General features: G+C 42.0%; 2 protein-coding genes across 3 annotated transcripts; both read left to right on the top strand.

The window, feature by feature from the left end:
* Positions 1–430: 430 nt before the first annotated feature.
* Positions 431–14,730, top strand: gyg1b (glycogenin 1b). Of its 2 annotated transcripts, XM_085418821.1 has the most exons (8): positions 431–590; positions 2,704–2,839; positions 2,959–3,133; positions 3,230–3,392; positions 10,425–10,551; positions 12,591–12,807; positions 13,453–13,491; positions 13,752–14,730. In XM_085418821.1, the coding sequence occupies exons 1-8, from the start codon at positions 584–586 to the stop codon at positions 13,908–13,910; spliced, it is 1,023 nt and encodes a 340-aa protein (XP_085274947.1). In that variant the 5' UTR covers positions 431–583; the 3' UTR covers positions 13,911–14,730. The 2 variants fall into 2 exon arrangements, with proteins under 2 accessions (XP_085274947.1, XP_085274948.1); XM_085418822.1 differs by lacking the exon at positions 13,453–13,491 and having other exon boundaries at positions 432–590.
* Positions 14,731–15,588: 858 nt separating this feature from the next.
* On the top strand, positions 15,589–19,941 carry bdh1 (3-hydroxybutyrate dehydrogenase, type 1). Its single transcript, XM_085418819.1, has 5 exons — positions 15,589–16,242; positions 16,556–16,666; positions 17,665–17,806; positions 17,895–18,047; positions 18,669–19,941. The coding sequence occupies exons 1-5, from the start codon at positions 16,030–16,032 to the stop codon at positions 19,133–19,135; spliced, it is 1,086 nt and encodes a 361-aa protein (XP_085274945.1). The 5' UTR covers positions 15,589–16,029; the 3' UTR covers positions 19,136–19,941.
* Positions 19,942–20,074: the final 133 nt, after the last annotated feature.

Genomic DNA, 20,074 nt, shown 5'->3' with positions numbered 1-20,074 from the left:
CAATAAGAGCACTGAATGACCTCCTAAACTACGGTTTGATAAATGCCTTGCTATACGCTCTTCAATCCACAAGGTGGCGACAAAGTGCCAAATGTTTACTACAGGACATCTTGTTCCTGGACGCATTACATCTTCGCCGTCTTTCATTTGTCACTATAACTAAAGATGACAGGACTCAGGGGAGATACCCGGCAGCTGTTTGAAAGGTCAGAGCTGTAGAATTATGTCCTGAGAGTGCAACGTTATCTCTGACTCAAAGAATTTTTCCCCCTTTACTTTTTCAGAGTTGTGAAATTTCCGTAACGTTAGGAGGAGGAAGCAATGCACAATATTTTCAATAATTGCAATTTTTCTTCATCTGTAGGCTGTAAACCTGTTCAAAGCGGTGTTGCTTGAGGTGCTGCTGTGTAGCGGTGGAGCATGTCAACAGCAGGTGGGTGTGTTGGGGGCTGTCACGTGACGCCGGTCTGGCTGCTGTCATCTTGGTATTTAAACCACCTCTGTATATTTAGTCGGTCCTTTTCGCCACGCAAGGCTTCTGCAAAGTCCAGGCTACAGAGTAGCTGCGACTTATTCGTCAGTCATGGCTGGTAGGTAACATTTTAACACTCTCAGCGTCGATAGTAAAAAATTCTTGTTAATTTTTTGTTTTTTTTTCTCTAAAGTTTTAAAAGTAGCAAATGGCGCGAACTTTGGTGACATTAAATGACATTATGTAGCTAATATAGTCTTTTGTCACTGTTCTCTTTGTTTTTGGGTAGTTGTGTTCCCTTGTTGAATAAGAAGTTTAGTATTCTTAAAGTGGTTACAGTCTTACTTTACATAATTAACTTGTATTTGTCACAGTGACCAGCTACCGGTGTGACATAATTACAGTGTTACTACTTTTTATAACTGTGTTCCATTTTGTCATGTATATATTAGGAAACTGCCAAAAGTAGGTGCAGTGGACACAGTGCGATAAAATCATTTCACAGGGTACCTTTTTAGACTACTTTACTATCATTGGACCTTAGTTTGAGACCTACTACACTACTCTGTGTCCTAAGTCGCCATAATTTATTTTTAATTTGTGGTATAAGCTTACTGGGAACCGTCCCCCTGACTCAAAATGAAATGACCCTGCTGCCTGGACGGTGACTTCACTGTACCTTGGGTTGTTGCAGAGCTAATTCTCATCTTTTATGTGTTTTTTAGTGTTACATTCATATTGCAGAAGGGTTTTTACCAATTGAAAAGGGGGCGTAAGAGAAAGGAGGTGTGGCACTGTGAAAAGGCAGTGAGACAGAACAAATTTTCCTGGCAAGCTGTGGTATTTGGAACCATTGTTCTCCAACTGGCCCAAACTTATAGAAACTCTGGGCTGCTAGCATGTCAGACATACTCTATCTATTGTGATCTCCTTGCCCATTATTGGTATCTTACTGCCAGAGGGTTAGCGCATAGGCCAAATGGGATTGGTGTTGGCCTAACTGCTAGTCACAGAACTATCCCAGCTGCCATGCTGATTTCGTCATCTCAGTTTATATGTCCTCTCACAGGCAAGCCGTTGTTCCCAAGACTTGACTTGGCAGATTTTCCTCCCAGGAGCCTGAGGTGGTGGTACAGAGTAGATGCCACACTGCAAATAAAAATCACCTTAATGAGACATTTAAACCTTTATGGGGTACTTTGTGAGAAAACTTTTAGTGAGGTTAGATTGTGTTGCTCATTCAAAAACACTTGAAATAATCAACATATGAATTATTTGGATCATTCATGCTTTAGAGAATCCACACAGAAACGCATCACCTAAAAGGCAAGAGGCTACAACTGCAGTGTAATGTTGTTGGTGTGTGTTTCATATTCCTGCAGTAAACTTTAAAAATACATGCAATGCAGTTACACTGGAGGAAAATATCTACCTATCCATCTTTCCACTTCTTCAATTCATAGTCACAGGAAGCTGGAGCCCATCCCACCTGTCTTAGGTGGCGAGGTCACCAATCTGTCGAAGGGCTTGGGGGGAAAATAGACTAGCATCTTTCCATCATTTGGTCATTCACAGAAGAGTTATGGAAATTTTTTAAATGGGATGAATTCATTGACTAACACATCCATCCATCAATTTTCTTCCCTTATCTATGGAAGATGTCCAAGCAGAGAAGCCCAGACCTCCCTCTACCTATCGAAGGGAACACCACGGTGTTCCCATGACACACCCCAATCTCTTGGGCGTGCCATGGGTCTACCTCCTAGTAGGACATTCCTGGAACACCTTACCCAGGAGGCATCCTTGTCAAATGTGCGAATTACCTCAGCTGGCACCTTTGGATGTGCAGGAGTAGTGGCTCTACTCTGAGCCGCTCACAAATGAGTGCACTCTTCAGCGTGTGGACTGTGTGGGGCAGCCCCACACTGCGAAAACGGAGGCTTTCGAAAAATATGACACATTTAAGTCATATGATGCAGTTATGTGACCAATTCAACTAAGACAACTAACCAATTCAACCACTTCATAACATTTAGAACAGAATCTGACTAACACACGAGTTTGAGAGCATTCTTAAATTGTATGTACTATATTAAGAAGCAACTTTAAGTTAAGCAACTCAGGGTGCGCCCAATCTCTTCTCATATTGGAAGCGAAGCAGGGTTGGGCGTGGTTAGTACTTGGGTGGGAGCAACCTTTAACCAATTTAATTCAGTTTTCTTTCTTTACAGATCAGGCATTTGTGACATTGGCTACCAATGACAACTATGCTCGGGGAGCAATGGTTTTGGGCAAATCCCTCCGTAAGCACAATACAACCAAGAAGCTGGTGGCACTCATTGGTCCACAAGTATCAGAGCCTAGCCAGTAAGAAACTTTACCTACATTCACTTTTTCTCACTCATACACATTACTGTTCCTGTGAACTCTTGTTTTCCACATGGGTGGTTGACAGTGATTCATTTCATAGTATTGTAAATCATTAGGTCTGTGCTGAAGAGGATCTACGATGAGGTGAGGGTGGTGGATGTGCTAGACAGTGGCGACACTGCACACCTGGCCATGATGAAGAGACCCGAACTGGGCGTCACCTTCACCAAACTCCACTGTTGGACCCTCACACATTACTCCAAATGTGTTTTCATGGATGCAGACACTATGGTGAGGCTAACAGGTCATTTTGCTTCAGCACAAAGAAAATGAAGATGCTGCACATCACTGGTGTGTATAAACATGTGCTTTGTTTGTGCATCTCAGGTTCTTTCAAATATAGATGAGTTGTTTGATAGAGAGGAACTGTCAGCTGCTCCTGACCCTGGCTGGCCCGATTGCTTTAACTCTGGCGTTTTTGTTTTTCGTCCTTCTGTGGAGACTCATGGCAAACTGCTTCAGTATTGTACAGAACATGGCAGCTTTGACGGTAAGCTGCTGTAAAATGCCGGGATGCATTTTATAAAATGTCTATTAAAGGGCTATTATAGCATTTTCAGGAATGCACTTGGTTCTATGCAATGACTAATGACATGTAACAGGTTTATTATTGAGATTCAGGGTTGCAATGAGTGAAAATTTATGTTTTACTCTACTTTTCATGTTATTGGCAATGATATAGCAAGGGAGGAACTTCTGCCCTTTTAAATTCCTTTTTTTTTTGAGTCAAACATGGTTTTGGAAACGCTCTTGGTAACATGATGTTTAACTGGACTTGTTTATCTTTTGCTCTAAGTAAGGTCTTTATCAAGCTCGGTGCCTGGAAACAAGGCTCGCCTGTAAGAGACTTTCGAGCTCTGCTGAGTTATTCTCAGGGGCTCACCGGGGTGGGGTGAAGGTTAAATTTGAGAGGCCCTGTTTTGCACAGAGCACCAGTTGACATTAAGCAACACTTTTCCATGGAGCGTACTGTTGCTGAATTGTGGTCAAAGCTATGCCGGCCATATCAGGTTCAGTGAAGGGCTAGAATCATCATCAATCCGTAGTTTCATGGTGCTCCTCAAGAATTTTTTTTTAATATTACATAATCTAAATGGGAAAAAATGAACACTTGCATTTTAGAAAGTAGCTGAGTAACTGAGTCTGACATATTGTAGCTATCCAAAGAGAGTCTGGTGGACATCAGACCAAGTTGCCTATTTGCTTTTGAATTTATTTTTAATTAAATTTGTGCCATGTAACTTAAAAATAATTTCAAGTTGTTGTCCACTTATTAGATTTTCTTCCAGAAGACCACGTGATAGTCTAAAGTGGCAAAAAGAGTTTCTCAGTTCATCTAAGACCATGCAGCTAAGGCGACAGCTACGTCACATGACCAAAATAATGTCATGTGCATGCTGGAAACCCATCGTATATTTCTGATTGCCAAGTCTTTGTTTTGGGGAGACTAGTGTAGCTCATAGAAATCTAGGCCAAGACTTTCTTATCTGTGGCGTTTACATTGTTCAAAAATAACGATGGATTTTTAAAAGCAAATAAATAACTTAATCATTGTCAGATGACGGGAGATACTTTTGAGTTGTACAGGAAATTTAATCCTTCATTTCCTCTTCACTGGGGCTGTTTACCTAAATGTAGCCAAAGCCTGCCAACTGGGCAGTACTGGTTAGACCAGGGGTGTCAAACATATGACTGGGCAAAGACTCCAATCCGGCCCACTGCATGTCTTTGGAAAATGTGAAAGTGGGCATAAACTTCAGATGTTAACTATATTGTCTCAAGTTTTATAGCTTTTCTTATCTTCACACTATATTATAAAAAAATGAAATTGCAAAAATGTTTCTATTTTTTTCACGATCTACCTTATTATCTGTTTTATTTAAGTAAGAATGAGTTAACAAAAACCTTTTTGTTTAATAATTACAACAGAGTCCAGGCAATGATCTACCAGAACTTGTATTTATTTCTCATAATTTAAACCCAAAGTGTTGTGCTGAGAAATTTCTTTAATGTCTTTATTATATAGAAAAACTGACATGTATCGTTAAAACTGCACTTCTTATGTTAAGATATTTCAGGGATTAAATATGAAGTTACACTTCTTTACACTGACAGAGAGAGACGCTTCACTGGTCATGCGTTGAGGTGACAGTTGTTGTGATTTGGCACTTTATAGATAAAATTGAATGTAACTGAATTGGTTTGGCCAATTAAAGTGGGTCACAATTTAAAAGGAGTTTGAACTCCCTGGTTTGGACTATAAATATCTTCTGACACCAAAAAATCGAATGTATTGTGATGAAATCTCAATTAAGTGCTTAAGTGAAGAACAGTATTTATTATGTATCTGATATGCCGAGAAAAAGCTTTTGATTTCATTTAGCTGTCAGTCCTGCTGATAGAAGGGCCGGACTCTAGACAAAATCATTACTCGGGCTGCTCTGACCTCAAAAATTCCAACAAAGAAAACAGTTGTGGAGTAAACAAAAGACGAAAGGGGTTTATAGTTAGGCTCAGAAGTGCCAAACTATGTACTTGTTAGTGTCACTGAATCTGTTTCCCTTGTGATGCTGTGAGACAGATTCCATCAGGGATGGGGGGTGCCACTGGAAAAACCAATTAGTTTGCTTAATATGGGCCACTGCTTTCAAGTGCCGACTCATTCTGTCACAACAATCTTTCACATCATGATTTCAACCACAAACAAAAGACATTTTCTTATTTCTTTATGAGAAAGAGTCCCTTTGGAAGCTGAAACTCATTTATCCCTTAGTGTCTTTTTGTGGATAATTTTAGAGTCCCTGTTTCAGTGTGATGCCACTATCTAAATGCTTGATGGCATGCTAATAAGTAAAGCTGTCTTATTTATAGACATGGATGGTCTTTTCATGTGCACTGGGGCATGAGGTGAAGCCGCTTTGACCTTCAGCATTTCAGTTCTGCTGTCCTGCAAGGAATGCATGATATACACATGTACGCCTCTCTACCCCGCAGAACATGAAAGATGTATTGGAAAAGAAAAATTGCAGAGGAGGAAAGAAAGTAAGTGACTGAACCCAGAGGCTCTATCTCTGCATCTGTGGCTCCAGTGTTATCTGCTGCCAAAACAAACTGGCACCGGTTAGATGCACATTCTTCCTGTGTTCTGCTCATCCCCTCAAAATGAAGATACTCAGCTCCATATTAAGTTTTGAACTCTCCAGTGGAGGCTGTGGGTTCAGACAAACGCCAGCTATGTGTGTTATTTTAAACCGAAGCCACAGACTTTACAGTCCTATGCTTTTTTAGGAGAGACATGTGAAAGTTTTGTTAACAGCCAACATCTCGTCCTGTGTCAGTGTCATTTCAGTGACTCATTCACAGATTCACTGAACTTTTATCACATTTTGGGGGGGCTGTCATTTATTTAAGGCTCGGGTCTGGTCTAGTTGTCTACCTGTCACCCACCTCACATAACATCAAATAGATCCCTGCCTCCCAAACTTTTATAAGTTGTGTATTTATGTAAGTTGCTGCTGTGAGAAGGGGCTGCCCCAGTTCTAAAGCAGCCAAACTTGAGGGAGGGCAAATGGCTGTAACAGCCCTCCAATTGAACTCCAGGACCTGAGGCAACTCAGACGCAAACTTGCAGTCCATTTACTTAAAACCCAGAGGCCAGTGTTAATTCACGTACCAGCACAGTGAGAGACAAAAGTCTTTAAACCTCTTTGTCTGTTTGTATTATTTAAAGTTGGCTGGTCATGAATGGAGTAGGGTAAAGTTTGGAAATATTCAATGTAATTGCAGAGGCAGCACCTCAATTTTTTCTACTGACACCAACATTATCCTTTGATTAGGATTTTTTTGTTTTGCCTTTTAATCTGAAAAAAATAAAAAGGATTATTTACAAATAAAATGTTTTATGCAATAAAAATAAACGTAATGACAATAATATCCCTCCCCCTCATGCCACAAAAAAAGAAAAGAAAAAACAGCTTTGACCCATCTGGGAATGAACATGAGAGTTCAGGGGGGTGTCCTGTGGTATCTGGCACCAGACTTTGGCAGCAGATCCTTTGGGTCCTGTGGATTTCAGGGTGTAGCCTCCTTTGAATGGGCTTGTTCAGGCTCATCCCATAGATGGTGATTGGATTGGGATCTGCAAAGTTTGGAGGCCTGGTTAATGCTGTGGGCTCTTTGTTTTTTGAACTGTTTCCCGAAGCATTTTTGCAATGTCGTGCCTCTAATGAGACAATCAACACTGTTCACATTAACTTTGGTGGGTTTAATGTTGTGGCTGCTAAACACATGCCCCAACCTGTGTGCACCCACTGAGGTAAAGCACTACCTGCAGTTTCTAGAAAATCAGATCTACTTTTTTCAGGTAGCAGTGGGAACATGAGATCCAGTTGTGTGTCCTAAACATGTGAGAACATTTCTTTAAATGCTTGTCTGGGCTTATATCTCAGCAGATGAGCTGAGGTGAAAACTAATGTGGTTTGTCACAGGTGTGCCTTTCATTCGTCTCACTCTTTCAGTGAAGACATTCAGCCAACAAACAAAACCTGACCAGAAACATTTTTAAAGCCAAGTTTGCTGTTATGTGACCATATCAGAGATTTTCACAGCATGCAAATGCCACCAAGGCAAATTACTTCAAGACAAACATTTTTACAAGAAATTACAAAACTGTTAATAAATTTTAAAACCTGAGGCTTGTTTTGTTTTCATGACTGATGTTATTAAAAAGTCAGCGCTGGAAAAGACACTGTACACTATTTGCAAATCCACTTGTCTTGAAAAGATGTTACAATGTTTGAACTACACAGCAGCTGGTCCTCAGAGCCTAATTAAATCAGATTCAGTTATTTCATTATTGTAATTTTGTTATTCTAGCAAATTGTTAATCACTGAAAAATATGCTTAAACTATAGTTTATTTAGGTTTTTTATTTATGTGACTATTAGTTTTATCTATACAAGACACATCTCCTGGATGCACTGGTACTCATCTTCAGTGATGTATCCTGGGGTCATCAGGTGTTTCTGGTCTCACAACATCATACACCCTCGCCCAGGCGACCCAGCCGGGGGTGATCAGGCCCCGACTTGCGTACCAGTAGCTACCCACGGATCAGCACTCTTAATCCACAGCCACCTTGTGGCTTTCTTTGCCGCTTTGCTCACAGCCTGGGTGGCCGTCTTCTTGGCTGTCCCAGCCACACCCAGCTGGCCTAGGACTTCGCAGAGTGATCGTCCTCCAAAGCCTCTAGAACCCACTTCTATGGGCTCATAGAAAGTCTTCTAGCCCCTTCCCCTGCACTCCTGCACTAGTTCCTGGTACTTTGCACGTTTCCTTTCATTGGCCTCCTCGATCCGCTCTTCCCAGGGCACTGTGAGTTCCGGCATGATCAGCTGTTTTGAGACCTCAGAAATAATGATCATGTCTGGCCGGAGGGATGTTTTTGCAATGTGCTGTGGGAACCTTAGCTGTTTACCCAGGTCCCAGCTCCTCATTTGCCTTCTGAATGGCAGCAGAGTATTTCAGGCTGGAGTCAAAGAGTTTCCCCAAGCTCTTAACTGGTTGTTCCGTTAATGGTCCCTGAGATTGAGAACCGGAAACTTGTCCATCACCTTCCCCTTCTTCAGTACCATAGATCTTGACTTGGAAGGTTTAAAACTCATCCTTGCCCATGAGATGAGTATCTCAAGTCCTTGCAAGATCCACCTGGAACTGATGATGTTGTGATGGTGAGGTCATCCATATAGGCTCTAATAGGGGGCTGACGAACACCTGACCTTGTTAGCGGCCCTCTGCACTCCACCTCAGCAGCCTTTACCACCATGTTCATTGGAAGGGCAAAGAGCGTAACTGAGATGGTATAGCCTGTTATTATACCTTTCCTGAAGCAGTGCCAGCCTGAAGTAACTGACCCAGAAGTGACCCTAAGCCTGAAGTTGGCGTATAGTCCAGGATCAGGTCCTTAATCTTGCTGGGGACATGGTAGAGGTGTAAAGCATGCTCAACCATTTTGTGTGGGATAGACCCATAGGCATTAGTCAGGTCCAGCCACAATACGGCTAGGTCACCTCTGTTCTCGTGGGCTTCTCTTATAAGGTGCGTAACTACGCCAGTGTGCTCTAGGCAACCAGGAACTCCTGGGATCCCCCCCTTCTGAACTGATGGATCAATATAATTGTTTCTAAGGAGAAACTCGGTCAATCTCCGGGAGACAATGCTAAAAAACACCTTCCCCTCCACGCTCAATAGTGAGATGCTCCGAAACTGGTTTATGTTTTTAGAGTCCTCCTCTTTGGGAACCCAGACTCCCTCTGCGCACCTCCATTGATCAGCAACTCTCCCTTTCCGCCATATCACCTTTAAGATCTTCCACAGGTGACGAAGCAGCTCTGGGCAGCGCTTATAGACAAGGTAGGGTACGCCACTGGGACCTGGAGAAGATGCTGAGTGGGCTGCTTTGATGACCTCACACACCTCCTTCAAACTTGGCTCCGTCAACTTAAACTCTACTGATGGTGGGGCAAGGTTGATGAGAGCTTCGTTGGGTCCCAAGTCTTGTTCCCTCAGTGGGTCACTCATGGTCTCATGAAGGAAGTTATTCACCTCCTCTGCTGAGCACTCCAACCGCCCGCTTCGCTTAACCCCAAGCAATTGTTTTGAAAAGCGAAAGGGATCAGCAATAAAAGCTGCATGTTTCCTGGCTCTCGCTCTTCCCCGCCTCCTGTGCCATTCTGCTCTACGGAGGGTAATCAGCTTCTTCCGCAAGATGTTTTGCAGTTCCTCTAAAGCTTGCTTATCCTCCGCATTGGTGTTCTTGAACTGCTTCTTAAGGCTCCTAAGCTCCTGGCGCAGTCAATGAATCTTCATGGCCCTGCGGTTCATGGTATAAGGGGTCTTGTTACACTTCTCGGTCAGGGCGAACCTTTCTGAGGCATAGCTGACTATGATGGTGGTCATTGTTTTAAGCCTGCTGTCAGCATCTCTTTTGGCTACAGCTTGTATGATGTTGGAGAGATCCTCATCAAACTTCTGCCACTTGCTCCAACTGCTGGCTTAATCCGCTGTTGTGGAACTACACTGCTTGGATTGGAAGACTCTGGTGTGTGGAGGGACTGGGCTCTGTGAGGTGCCTCCTGGCCAGACTCCTCCTGCATCTCACCAGGTTCAGGACCTGTGCGTTGCACCTCACTTTCCCACTCCAAACATTACATTCTGGCTTGATGGACCTTTAGGCCACGCTGGTTCTTACACGCCTTGCCGCAGATGCATGTCTTACTCATAGTCCTTTCCGTTGCGTTGGTCATTAACCTTGAGTTCGTCCAATTGGAGATCTCATTCTCCCCCCCTGTCAGGATCTCCCGGGGGTATCTCTCTTTAGGGCTTTATATGTATGTTTCTAGAGATTTGCCTTGTTATTCTACCTCATTTGGAAAGCATCAACTGCTGTTGTTTTTAAATGTGCCATATAAAGCGACTCGACTTATCATACTGTCACACTTACCTTCGTATTTCTCTGTTGCAGGAGGAGACCAAGGGATTTTGAATGGCTTCTTTAGCAACTGGGCAACAGCTGACATATCAAAACATCTCCCTTTCATTTACAATCTCAGCAGCATAGCCATCTACACTTACCTCCCAGCATTTAAACAGTAAGTGTCTGCTAAGCACACTTAAACTCATGGAGTAATTATGAAATGCTTAAAGTCACAGGTGCGGTTTAAAAAAATTATGTGACCAAACTCTATAAGATACTATATTTACCTGCTACCCTGGGAAATTCATATTACGCAACAGCAGTCTGTCCATGTGACTAAAATTTTGTGTCTTGGATACAAAGCCAAGATGTAAGTAGATACCTGGTCACATGAATGCGTATTCACATCGTGACATGACATCAGGTTACGGGTGAGATGAGCAGCGAGATTCCAGCAGCACAGTTAGAGTGTCGCCCCAGCAGGCCCTCAGCTCTGGGTTGGATGCCCACTCTGAGCTCAGAGCAGCTGATACCCACTCCTGAAATAGAGCACTTTATTTAAAGACCTTTTAATGTTTGCCTCCAGGACTGGTCATTGTGTGCTGTGTCTAAAGCTACCCTCTCATCCTCATTGCATCTCTGTGTCTTCACCTCTGGTCTCATCAGCAGGCTTTTTTTTGGTTTGGCATTTCCTGGCATCCATCAGGAGGACAGGGAAGATAAACATGTCTTTAGTTGTTTGTAGTTGTCAGCAATAACGCTTAGAGGTCTGACAAACACAGCAAAACATACCCGACAGTGTCGGGTTCAGGTTTATTTGTGTACTTGAGCAGATTGCCAGTGCTACAAAGACATCTAAGCTTGTCAGAACTGGGGTGGATCAATATATTTCTCATTCTTATTTCTCCAAAAGGATTTTGTTTCATTCATGCTAACCCAGCTTTTAAACACAGACACCCAAAAATGTTTCCTGGAGCATTAAAATTTATATTAGTGTCCAGTTCATAATTATGACCAATTAAAAACACAACAATTTAATAATATGTTTTTTGACACTAACATACAGGGTTTCTCCTAAAACATTTTGTTAAGGTTCAAAATTGAGGAGGGAGAGTACAAACCACCCTTGGTCCAGAAGCTCTTGGTCCAACAATGATTTTAATGAACACACGTGTGGGAAGACACTCTGTACGCAGACAGCCAGTAGTCCTCGACTTAATCAAAGCATGAACAGATATTTTATAGCATCAGGGTTTGATTTACTGACGCCCCTTCATGCGTCACAGGTACATTTTATACATAGATCAGATCAACACCACAATGACTTTTCACCTAGAAAATCATCTTCTATTTTCATGGGTGGTACTTTCCGTTCTTGTCTTAAAGTGAATTGTTCCTCTTTTACCGAGACATGACTAATCTCTCCTCTAAATAAATCTAACTCATGTGTGTGTATGTGTTGACCTCACATGCTCTTTCTCAATTCACCTGTTGCACTTCTGACCTTTCACTAGACCAGAAGCTTACTGAGACTATGTGTATGTCTTCTACTAAATAAATGTTTTAACCAAGAACCTCTACTAAAACCTTAATATAAAATGATCTGATATATAAGTGTTTTGTAAGCATGTATTGCAATTCCTTCTATGGCTCCAAGTCACTTGCACAATAGATTGTCCGAACATCGCGCCGAACAAAGCTTCCGACCCCCAATTAATTGACCGAGCTCCAACTCTTTAATAAGCACAGATATGCATTGTGTATAAAATAGTCATAACTGCTTAAGGCCTTCTTAAAGCTATCTGTTACATTGTTAAAGCCTCGTCTTAGCCTGCTGCTCAAAATAACTTCCTGCTTCTGCAAACTCTCTGCAAGCCTGTTTCCTGTCAGCCTGTGACTTTTAGCTTTTCTGAAAGACACACACTGTTCAACCCCTGAATGCAATATAAACTCCAGATTATATTATTAATGCAATGGTAATGATGACAATTATTTAACAATAGCAGTAAAATAATTTCCCTGCTCCACAATTTCTAAAACTTTTTTTATTTAAGCATATTCTATACTATTTATGTCTATGAATACAAATGTCTTTATTGCTACAATTTGATATTAAAAACTAGCTTCATTAAAAAAAGCTTCATTTAGTAAATCGAACCATAACCACACTACATCTACAGTACATCCTCTCATTTACTGTAATACTGGTTTCAGATATGGTGGAAATGCCAAGGTGGTCCATTTCCTGGGGAAGACCAAACCATGGGATTACACATTTGATCCCAAAACCAAACAGATTTCAGGGAGTGAGCAGGATGCTGCCACACACCCTACTTTCCTTCTCAACTGGTGGACCCTATACTCGGGTGATGTGGTCCCCATGCTGCATGAGGAGTATGGAGAACAGCCCTTCCACTCAGGATGTGTGGAGGTAAGTCGACATTTTAATTGAACCTGCACTATTTGCGACTTCTCATCAGGTATTATCTTTAAAACAGAGCTGTTTCCTTATTTTCTGTATAGTTACAAAGGCGGATAGTTCATAAGAAAAAGACATACTTTTGTTGCTATATATTTCTAAAGGGGTCACCATAGATTTTACACCACATAGTCTGACAACCATTTGATGAACCCCTGAGGCTGGGTGTGTATGTCCTCCCTGTCTTGAACCTAAGATCGTTTGCAACGAATGCACAAAACTACAACCATGGAGTCACTGGATAATTCATAACAAATGGCTAAAATAGCAAGGTCAGCATATGTGTAAGTAATCCCTGAGAGCCAAAAGTTGAGGCTTCAGACTACTCGAAATGCTCTCAGATGTGAGCAAGAGGATCTATCCCTAATATAGTCATCTCAGACATACAGTCCCTCCCACCTGCTGATCTTTTTCAGATCCTTTGCCTGCATGGGGAAGCCAATCTCAACAGATTTAACTTAAGGGAGCTAAAAGATCCTCTTTCAGACAGTTTATGAGCTGAAACGCTCCAGTATAAATTTATAGCCATTATTTTGAACTTTGAATGATGCAAAGCTATTTAAACCTCTTTTCTGTCTTCTTATTCATCTCACAAAGTTCCAGCACAGTGAAACTGTCACTTTTGAGAGTGAACAGGTATGGAGACAAAGATTTGTTTTGTTTTTTATAGCTCAGCAGTGATTAAGCATCCGTTGGCGCCTGGTTTATTGCTGTTGCTGCCCTTCCTCTAAAATCAGAGCTTTCGCGTGTTTGCCTGCTGCCATTAATTTGGAAAGGCTAAGTGTGGCAGTTTGCCGCTTCCAAAAAGCAAAAAAAGGAAAAACAGCATGTTGTGTGCAGTCTGCGTGTCTTGTCATTTATTCATTTCCCTGCTGTTATGTTCCATATTCCTTCAGGGCGAGAGCAGGTCTTCGCACGCGCACGCACAGGCATCCCAATCCCAGCAGATGTCCTCAGAAGAACGGAAGCAGAAATGGGAGCAAGGTCAGGCAGACTACTTGGGAATGGACTCATTTGACAATATCCAGAGAAAGCTTGATACTTTTCTCAAATAAAGAAGGATTGGCACGGGATATTTTTAAAAGAGCACTTGCGTTCTACTTGTTGCCAAGAAAATACTGCCGAAAAAATCAGATTGCAGTTTTTCTTCCTACCTTTATTTCAACTATAAATGAGCCAAGTCCCTCTTTCCACCAGCACTACCAACTCCATACTCCAAAGACAGCCCAATTTAAGTGGGGGGAAGTAATGTGAAATTTTATGAGCGGTTTTAATTCTCTCTGCAAGATTATTATCATTCAGTTTACCCTGACACTCATATATGTTCTTCTACAGTGTGAAAAAAGGTTTATAACCGAAGTGTGCTTGTTTAAAGGTGAATATTAAAATCTTTTTTTTTCTCATGTTTATGCTTCTTTTGTAAAAAAAAACAAACAAAAAAAAGGAGATGGCAACAAGAGATCAACTGGGCCATTTGTATCGGTGTGGTTAAGATGTGTAGTCACTGACATTGTCATTTTTCAGTTTATTCTTTCCTTTTTTACTCTGCAGTAACCTGACAGTCTTCTTAATATTTTCTTTTCTCAAAAGAATTAATTCTATTGTTTTTGAATTAGAAGTCTCTGTTTTACACGGATATGAAGATATGTTTACAGCACTTCTCAAGGCCGTAGTATGGTCAGTGAGCCATGCACACTAGATCTTTAGTGCCTTAATGCCTTGCTCTCTCTACTGCTGTCATCCTATGTTATCTCACTCTTGACCAGCAGCTTTTTTAGTAGATGAAACAGGTTTGTAATTTTACCACATTATACTTGACCTGGATGTTGGCTGAAAATCTTTTATCTGGAAACAATAAAACATCCTTACAAGCTGTGGAGTTGCTCAGGTGCTTTTTTTTCTTGTTGGAATTTATATTATCTTTATATTATCCTAGGAAATGGGAGCTATTTATTAAAATGTGCAAACGTAAATGCAGATACAGTAAATTTTTTCTTCTTCTGTTATCCTCCACCAGTTTCCTCAGATTTTTTTAAGGACACACTGCACAGCATGCTCAGATTTGCCTTTTTTGCCAAAGGCTACTTGGGAATGATCTTGTTTATGCAAAAATGCTATTTCATATCTGTTAAACTCTTATCTTTGACATTCTTCATAGATCCAACTACAGAAATGTTAATAAAGGATTTGTTTTTATGGGGTGGCTGTAGCGCAGGTCACCTACTAATCTGAAGGTTGGTGGTTTAATCTCCGTCTGCTCCAGGCTGCATGCTAAATATCCTTGGGCAACATACTAACCCCAAGTTGCTGAAAGTGTGTGGATGAGAGATAAAAAGCACTTAAACCGAAACTTAGAAAAGAGTGCTTGTGCAAGTGGGTGAATGGGGCAAGTTGTGTAAAGTGCTTTGAGTACTTATACATGCATACTTCTATGATAAGTTGTCTCTTAGTTGTAGAGACATCACTGCCTCATCCTTTGAGTTAGGTGCCGTTTCCATTCTTGAATGAAAAAAATTCCCCCGAAAATAGTCCAGTGCAAGGCTGCCCCCCCTTTTTGTGCATATTGTGCCATGCTAAATGAGAATATACCTAGGCTTCAAAGTGTGCTTGCTCATTAATGTGTAATGATAAACGAGTCTTTTTATATACCTTTTATATAAGCGAGGGAGAAATCTCTTCAAAGCAAATCTGCTTTATGTCAAGAAACTTCCCTCCGTGTTACTTCCGGTTCCGTCTCAATCCCGATGATAGCCAGTGTCCTGTTTTTAGAAACGGAACATTGACATGTAAAATATTAACGTAAAGCATAAAAAAACACACCTCATGGTGACTTTGCAGTGAGAGCTTACTCCTGATACATAATGGCTGGACAGTGCTTAAGTCGGGGGCTTGTTCGTGGATCTCGGCCCGAAGTTGGTTCGAGCGACACTTAACAGCTTGCCACACGACACCACACGGTATAATGGTTACTTAGCGACGTCGGTTAGCCGAAAACACGATTTTAACCTGCAACCGGATGCTTTGCGGCTACTTTTGCGGTTACACATTACAATAGGGGACTTCCCTATCCCGTGGCTTGTCGCTGCAGTGATACAGGGGGCGTGCCGCCCGCCCGTGGTGACGGCTGTAAAGCGGACCGCTACGCCAGGAAAGCAAACACACCATTCCGACAAGATGGCCTCGCTGCCCGCGCTCCGAGCGGTACTCCTGGTGGCTCTTTCGGTTTTCCTCACGGTGGTGCTGGGTTTTGGACTCCCTGCTCTGCTGAACGCGTTCATGAGGATGCTGGGGTTGCCAGAGACGAGCGTCACCGAGTGCATAGTTGCATTGTACGCAGTTTTTGTGCTGTACGTGGCGACGCCTCGAATTCCAAGAGGACTGGTGGAGGTAATGTCACAACAAACACGGGGATTAATCGCTGGTTTGCATTTTATCAGGCAAAACATTGAAATGGAACACAGATGTCAGTGAAACGTTGTAAAATGCAAAATTAAGGCTTGTAACTCGCAGAAAATCCTTTACAAGATACGCTACAGTAATGTGGGGTGGGCAATATAAGTTTGTTTATACTGTAACAAACTGTACAGAGAGTTTGCGTTCACTTGGAAATATGCCTGTTTTTGTAAGCATTTTTTCTCTAATTTGCATATAATGTTAATTGTGTGTTTTGGGGGAAACTGTACTGTACCCATCTCTGTAGGTGAAAGGGAAAGCCGTGCTTATTACAGGCTGTGACACTGGATTTGGTTACGCTCTCGCCAAACATCTGCACAAACTTGGCTTTACAGTCTTTGCCGGATGTCTTCTCAAGGTAAGGATGTTGCTCATCGAGTCTGCATTTTTCCCTGATTTGCAAACAGGAAGTGAGCAAAACGTTTTCCAAAAAATCTCCCATTCCAAGGAAGATGTGCTATCGATTGCACAGCTTAGCTGGAAATCAAGAACAACATGGCCACAAATCCCACCCACATGAAAATCAGAATGATCATTCCCTACCTATGTCCTTCGGGAGACCTGTTTTCACACTGTAAATACACCTTGAAACGTGCTTTTAAGATAAGATATCCTAAGCTTATCTCAAAAGCTGTAAAAGCGGCTGTTTCACAGCAACAGATGTCGGCAAATTCAGCCTTTGAAAAAAAATGGGCGCTTCTTTAGTTGTGACCTCTGAACTTTTGTGGGAGGAGTAAAATAATAATAATAATAATAAACCATCCACAGAGCATTGTTTTACATGTGTGGCACAAAGTGATTTACTTAAGGAACAAACGAGCAGATGATAACATCAAGCACAAGAATGATAAGCATAACAGTACAGTGTAAAATGTCAGCAACAGCATGTTAGCGTTCTAGTAGAAAATTAAAAACAGATCAGTAATGGGCTCTTCAATAAATGTCTGAACAGGGGATTTAAGACTCTGCTGACCTTTATTTTTGCTTAAGGATCTCATTTCATACCTTCAGGGCTCTTTGCCACGTTTAGTTTTCACTTGTGCCTAACAAACAGATAATAATTCTTTGAGCTGGCAGTAACCCAGGCAACAGTAACCCAGATATTCACTTGTCACAACCAAGGTATGCAGAAGAGCATCTCTGCTTGTATAGTTTGTCATACCTTGAAACAGATGGGCTGCAGCAGCAGAAAGCCAAACCAGGTACCACTCCTGCCCGCCAAGAACTGGAAAAAACATTTATACTGAAGGCACAAAAAGGTTTTGATGCTCTTGCTCTTGTTAAAAGCACTGAAGCTGATTGAACTGAGACCTCTTATGCCGAGGCCGTGAGTTTAACTAATGTCCCCGCTTACAGGATAAAGGTGGAGACGGTGCAAAGGAGCTTGAGGAACTTCATTCAGATCGAATGAAGGTCGTGCAGCTGGACGTGTGCAATGAAGAGCAGGTCAACAAGGCAGTGGACCACTTCAGGGAGATCCTGGGTGAATCTGAAGCGGGTAGGTCGCTCGGTAATCAAATAGATCCCACATAAAAGAAGTCGACTTTACTCATACATTTCATTCTCTCTGACTTTCTCCTGCCCAGTTCTCTGGGCTGTAGTGAATAATGCTGGTGTGTCAACGTTTGGAGAGGTCGAATTTACCTCCATGGACACCTACAAGCACGTGTCAGAGGTCAACTTGTGGGGCACCATCAGGGTTACTAAAGCTGTTTTGCCGTTAATCCGCAGGGCGAAGGGTAAGCTGCATTTTGTTCCCTCCACTCTGTGACATATAAACAGGAATCAGTTACACAGTGTCCAAAATAACGGCGCCGAAGTGCAAAAATTTGAAAGATACATCCGCCTTTGAGTGAGCTGTGAAGAGTTATAACAATTCAAACAAGGCTGGAAGTGAAAGAACATATTAACACATTATATAACCTTTGTTATATAAACCCTTCAATGCTGATAAGCATATTTGCACTGAACATTCCTGAAAGTGGTTTCAAGTATTAAGATCCACAATTATAAATGAATATATAAAAACATTACTATAAAATAGGAATAAATTATGTTTTGAAGTAAAGCAAAAAAAACAGTGTTATCAAAGTTGTGCTGAAGAAAAAAGAAAAGTTTGCAGACGCTAACAGAACAGCAGCTCTGTTAACAAGTGTGTTATGAGTGACTGTTCAACAGTGAGAGGCCGTTATTTGCTGAGCTAAGCAAATAGCCAAGAAATGTTCCTAAAGACATCTGAACTCTGGACCTGCAAGCCTAGCAGCTTTAAAAGTGCACTAAAGGCTCTTAATTCACTTTTGAATTATGATGCATTTATTTGGAGAATCTAAAATCTGTCCCCTTGTATCTCTTGACCACAGGCCGTGTCGTGAACGTGGCCAGCATGTATGGAAGGATGGGCAACATCATGAGGTCACCGTACTGCATTTCCAAATACGCCGTGGAAGCCTTTTCTGACTGCCTCCGCTACGAGATGAAAGCGTGGGGCGTAAAAGTGTCCGTAATCGAACCGGGCAACTTTATTGTGGCCACTGGCATCTTGACCCGCGACATCGTGGCTACCACGGCCAATAAGCTGTGGAGCGAGGCGCCCTCGGAGGTGAAGGAGGATTATGGGAAGACCCACTTCGAGCAGAACATGGCTCTGATGCGCTCTTACTGCAGCAGCGGGCAGAAGGATACGGTCTCCGTGCTGGATGACATTACCGATGCCATCATGTCCAAGCGTCCTCACACGCGCTACAGCCCCATGGAGCCGCACTGGTGGATCAGAATGCAGGTGATGACCCACCTGCCGGGTGCCATATCTGACCTCCTTTACTTCTAGAAGAGAAGCTGTTCCTGTGTTTAGCTCACCCTGAGAATCAGATAGCTGAAGAATATCACACTAAGTAGCAGTTACACAGATCTACAGACTAAGTGGGGTTCCTGCCATTTGGCCCTCAGCACTTGAAATCATCTAATGATCAATCAAGCCTTAACAATATATATATATATATATATAAAAAAGGTTTTGTAAATTGTAAGTAAATTATTGCACTTTGCTTTTCATGTGTCTGGCAAGAAGCATAACTTTATCTATACAGATATTCTCTGTTGAGTAGTAACTACTTTGTGTTTGGTATCAGCAGAGCCAAAATCTACTCATAGCTATAAGCGCTGCATCCTTATCCCGTGCTGTGGTAAAAATCTTTTAAAAAAAAAAAGTTTCTCCTTCTAGCTCTAAATATTTTTTCCCAAAGCCTTGTAACGTTTTTCCTTATGGGAATCTTGTGGGGCCACCCCATTGGCACGAGGACCAACGCTGGCTCAGGAGAAAGCTCCTGCTGCTCTTCTATAGCAGACAGTGGAAAAAACCAGGGTCAGCTACTGTAGGACCATGGTGAGATTTTGGCCCGGCTTGGTCCGACGTTGCGTAACAACAGCACAATCACACTTTGTCTCTCGTGCTCCAAAACCCCTTGGAGCACGTCAGCACCGAGGTCTTTTGATGTGATAAATGGGTACGCTGGACTGAAAAAACCCCCCCCTTGTAACCTCCCCTCCCCCTTGTAACCTCCCCTCCCTTCTCTGATGACAAAGTATTTTGTATATGGAATGATCCAAATAAAAAGAGTATTATATTTTAAAATATTACAAGCATGGTGTCCTTTTATTCCCACCCAAATAAGTACGAAAGACTTTCTTTTAATATTGGTTTGGGTTGTTAGGACTAGTAAATGTAATATTACTAAAGGCCACCAGGTGGCAGGAATGAATCATTTAA

The sequence above is a fragment of the Rhamphochromis longiceps genome, linkage group LG9 (genome assembly GCF_057381845.1).
Source record: "Rhamphochromis longiceps isolate RC_006_pf linkage group LG9, R_longiceps_female_GT1.1, whole genome shotgun sequence".
Taxonomy (NCBI): Eukaryota; Metazoa; Chordata; class Actinopteri; order Cichliformes; family Cichlidae; genus Rhamphochromis; species Rhamphochromis longiceps.
This window is presented reverse-complemented; position numbering and strand designations above follow the sequence as displayed.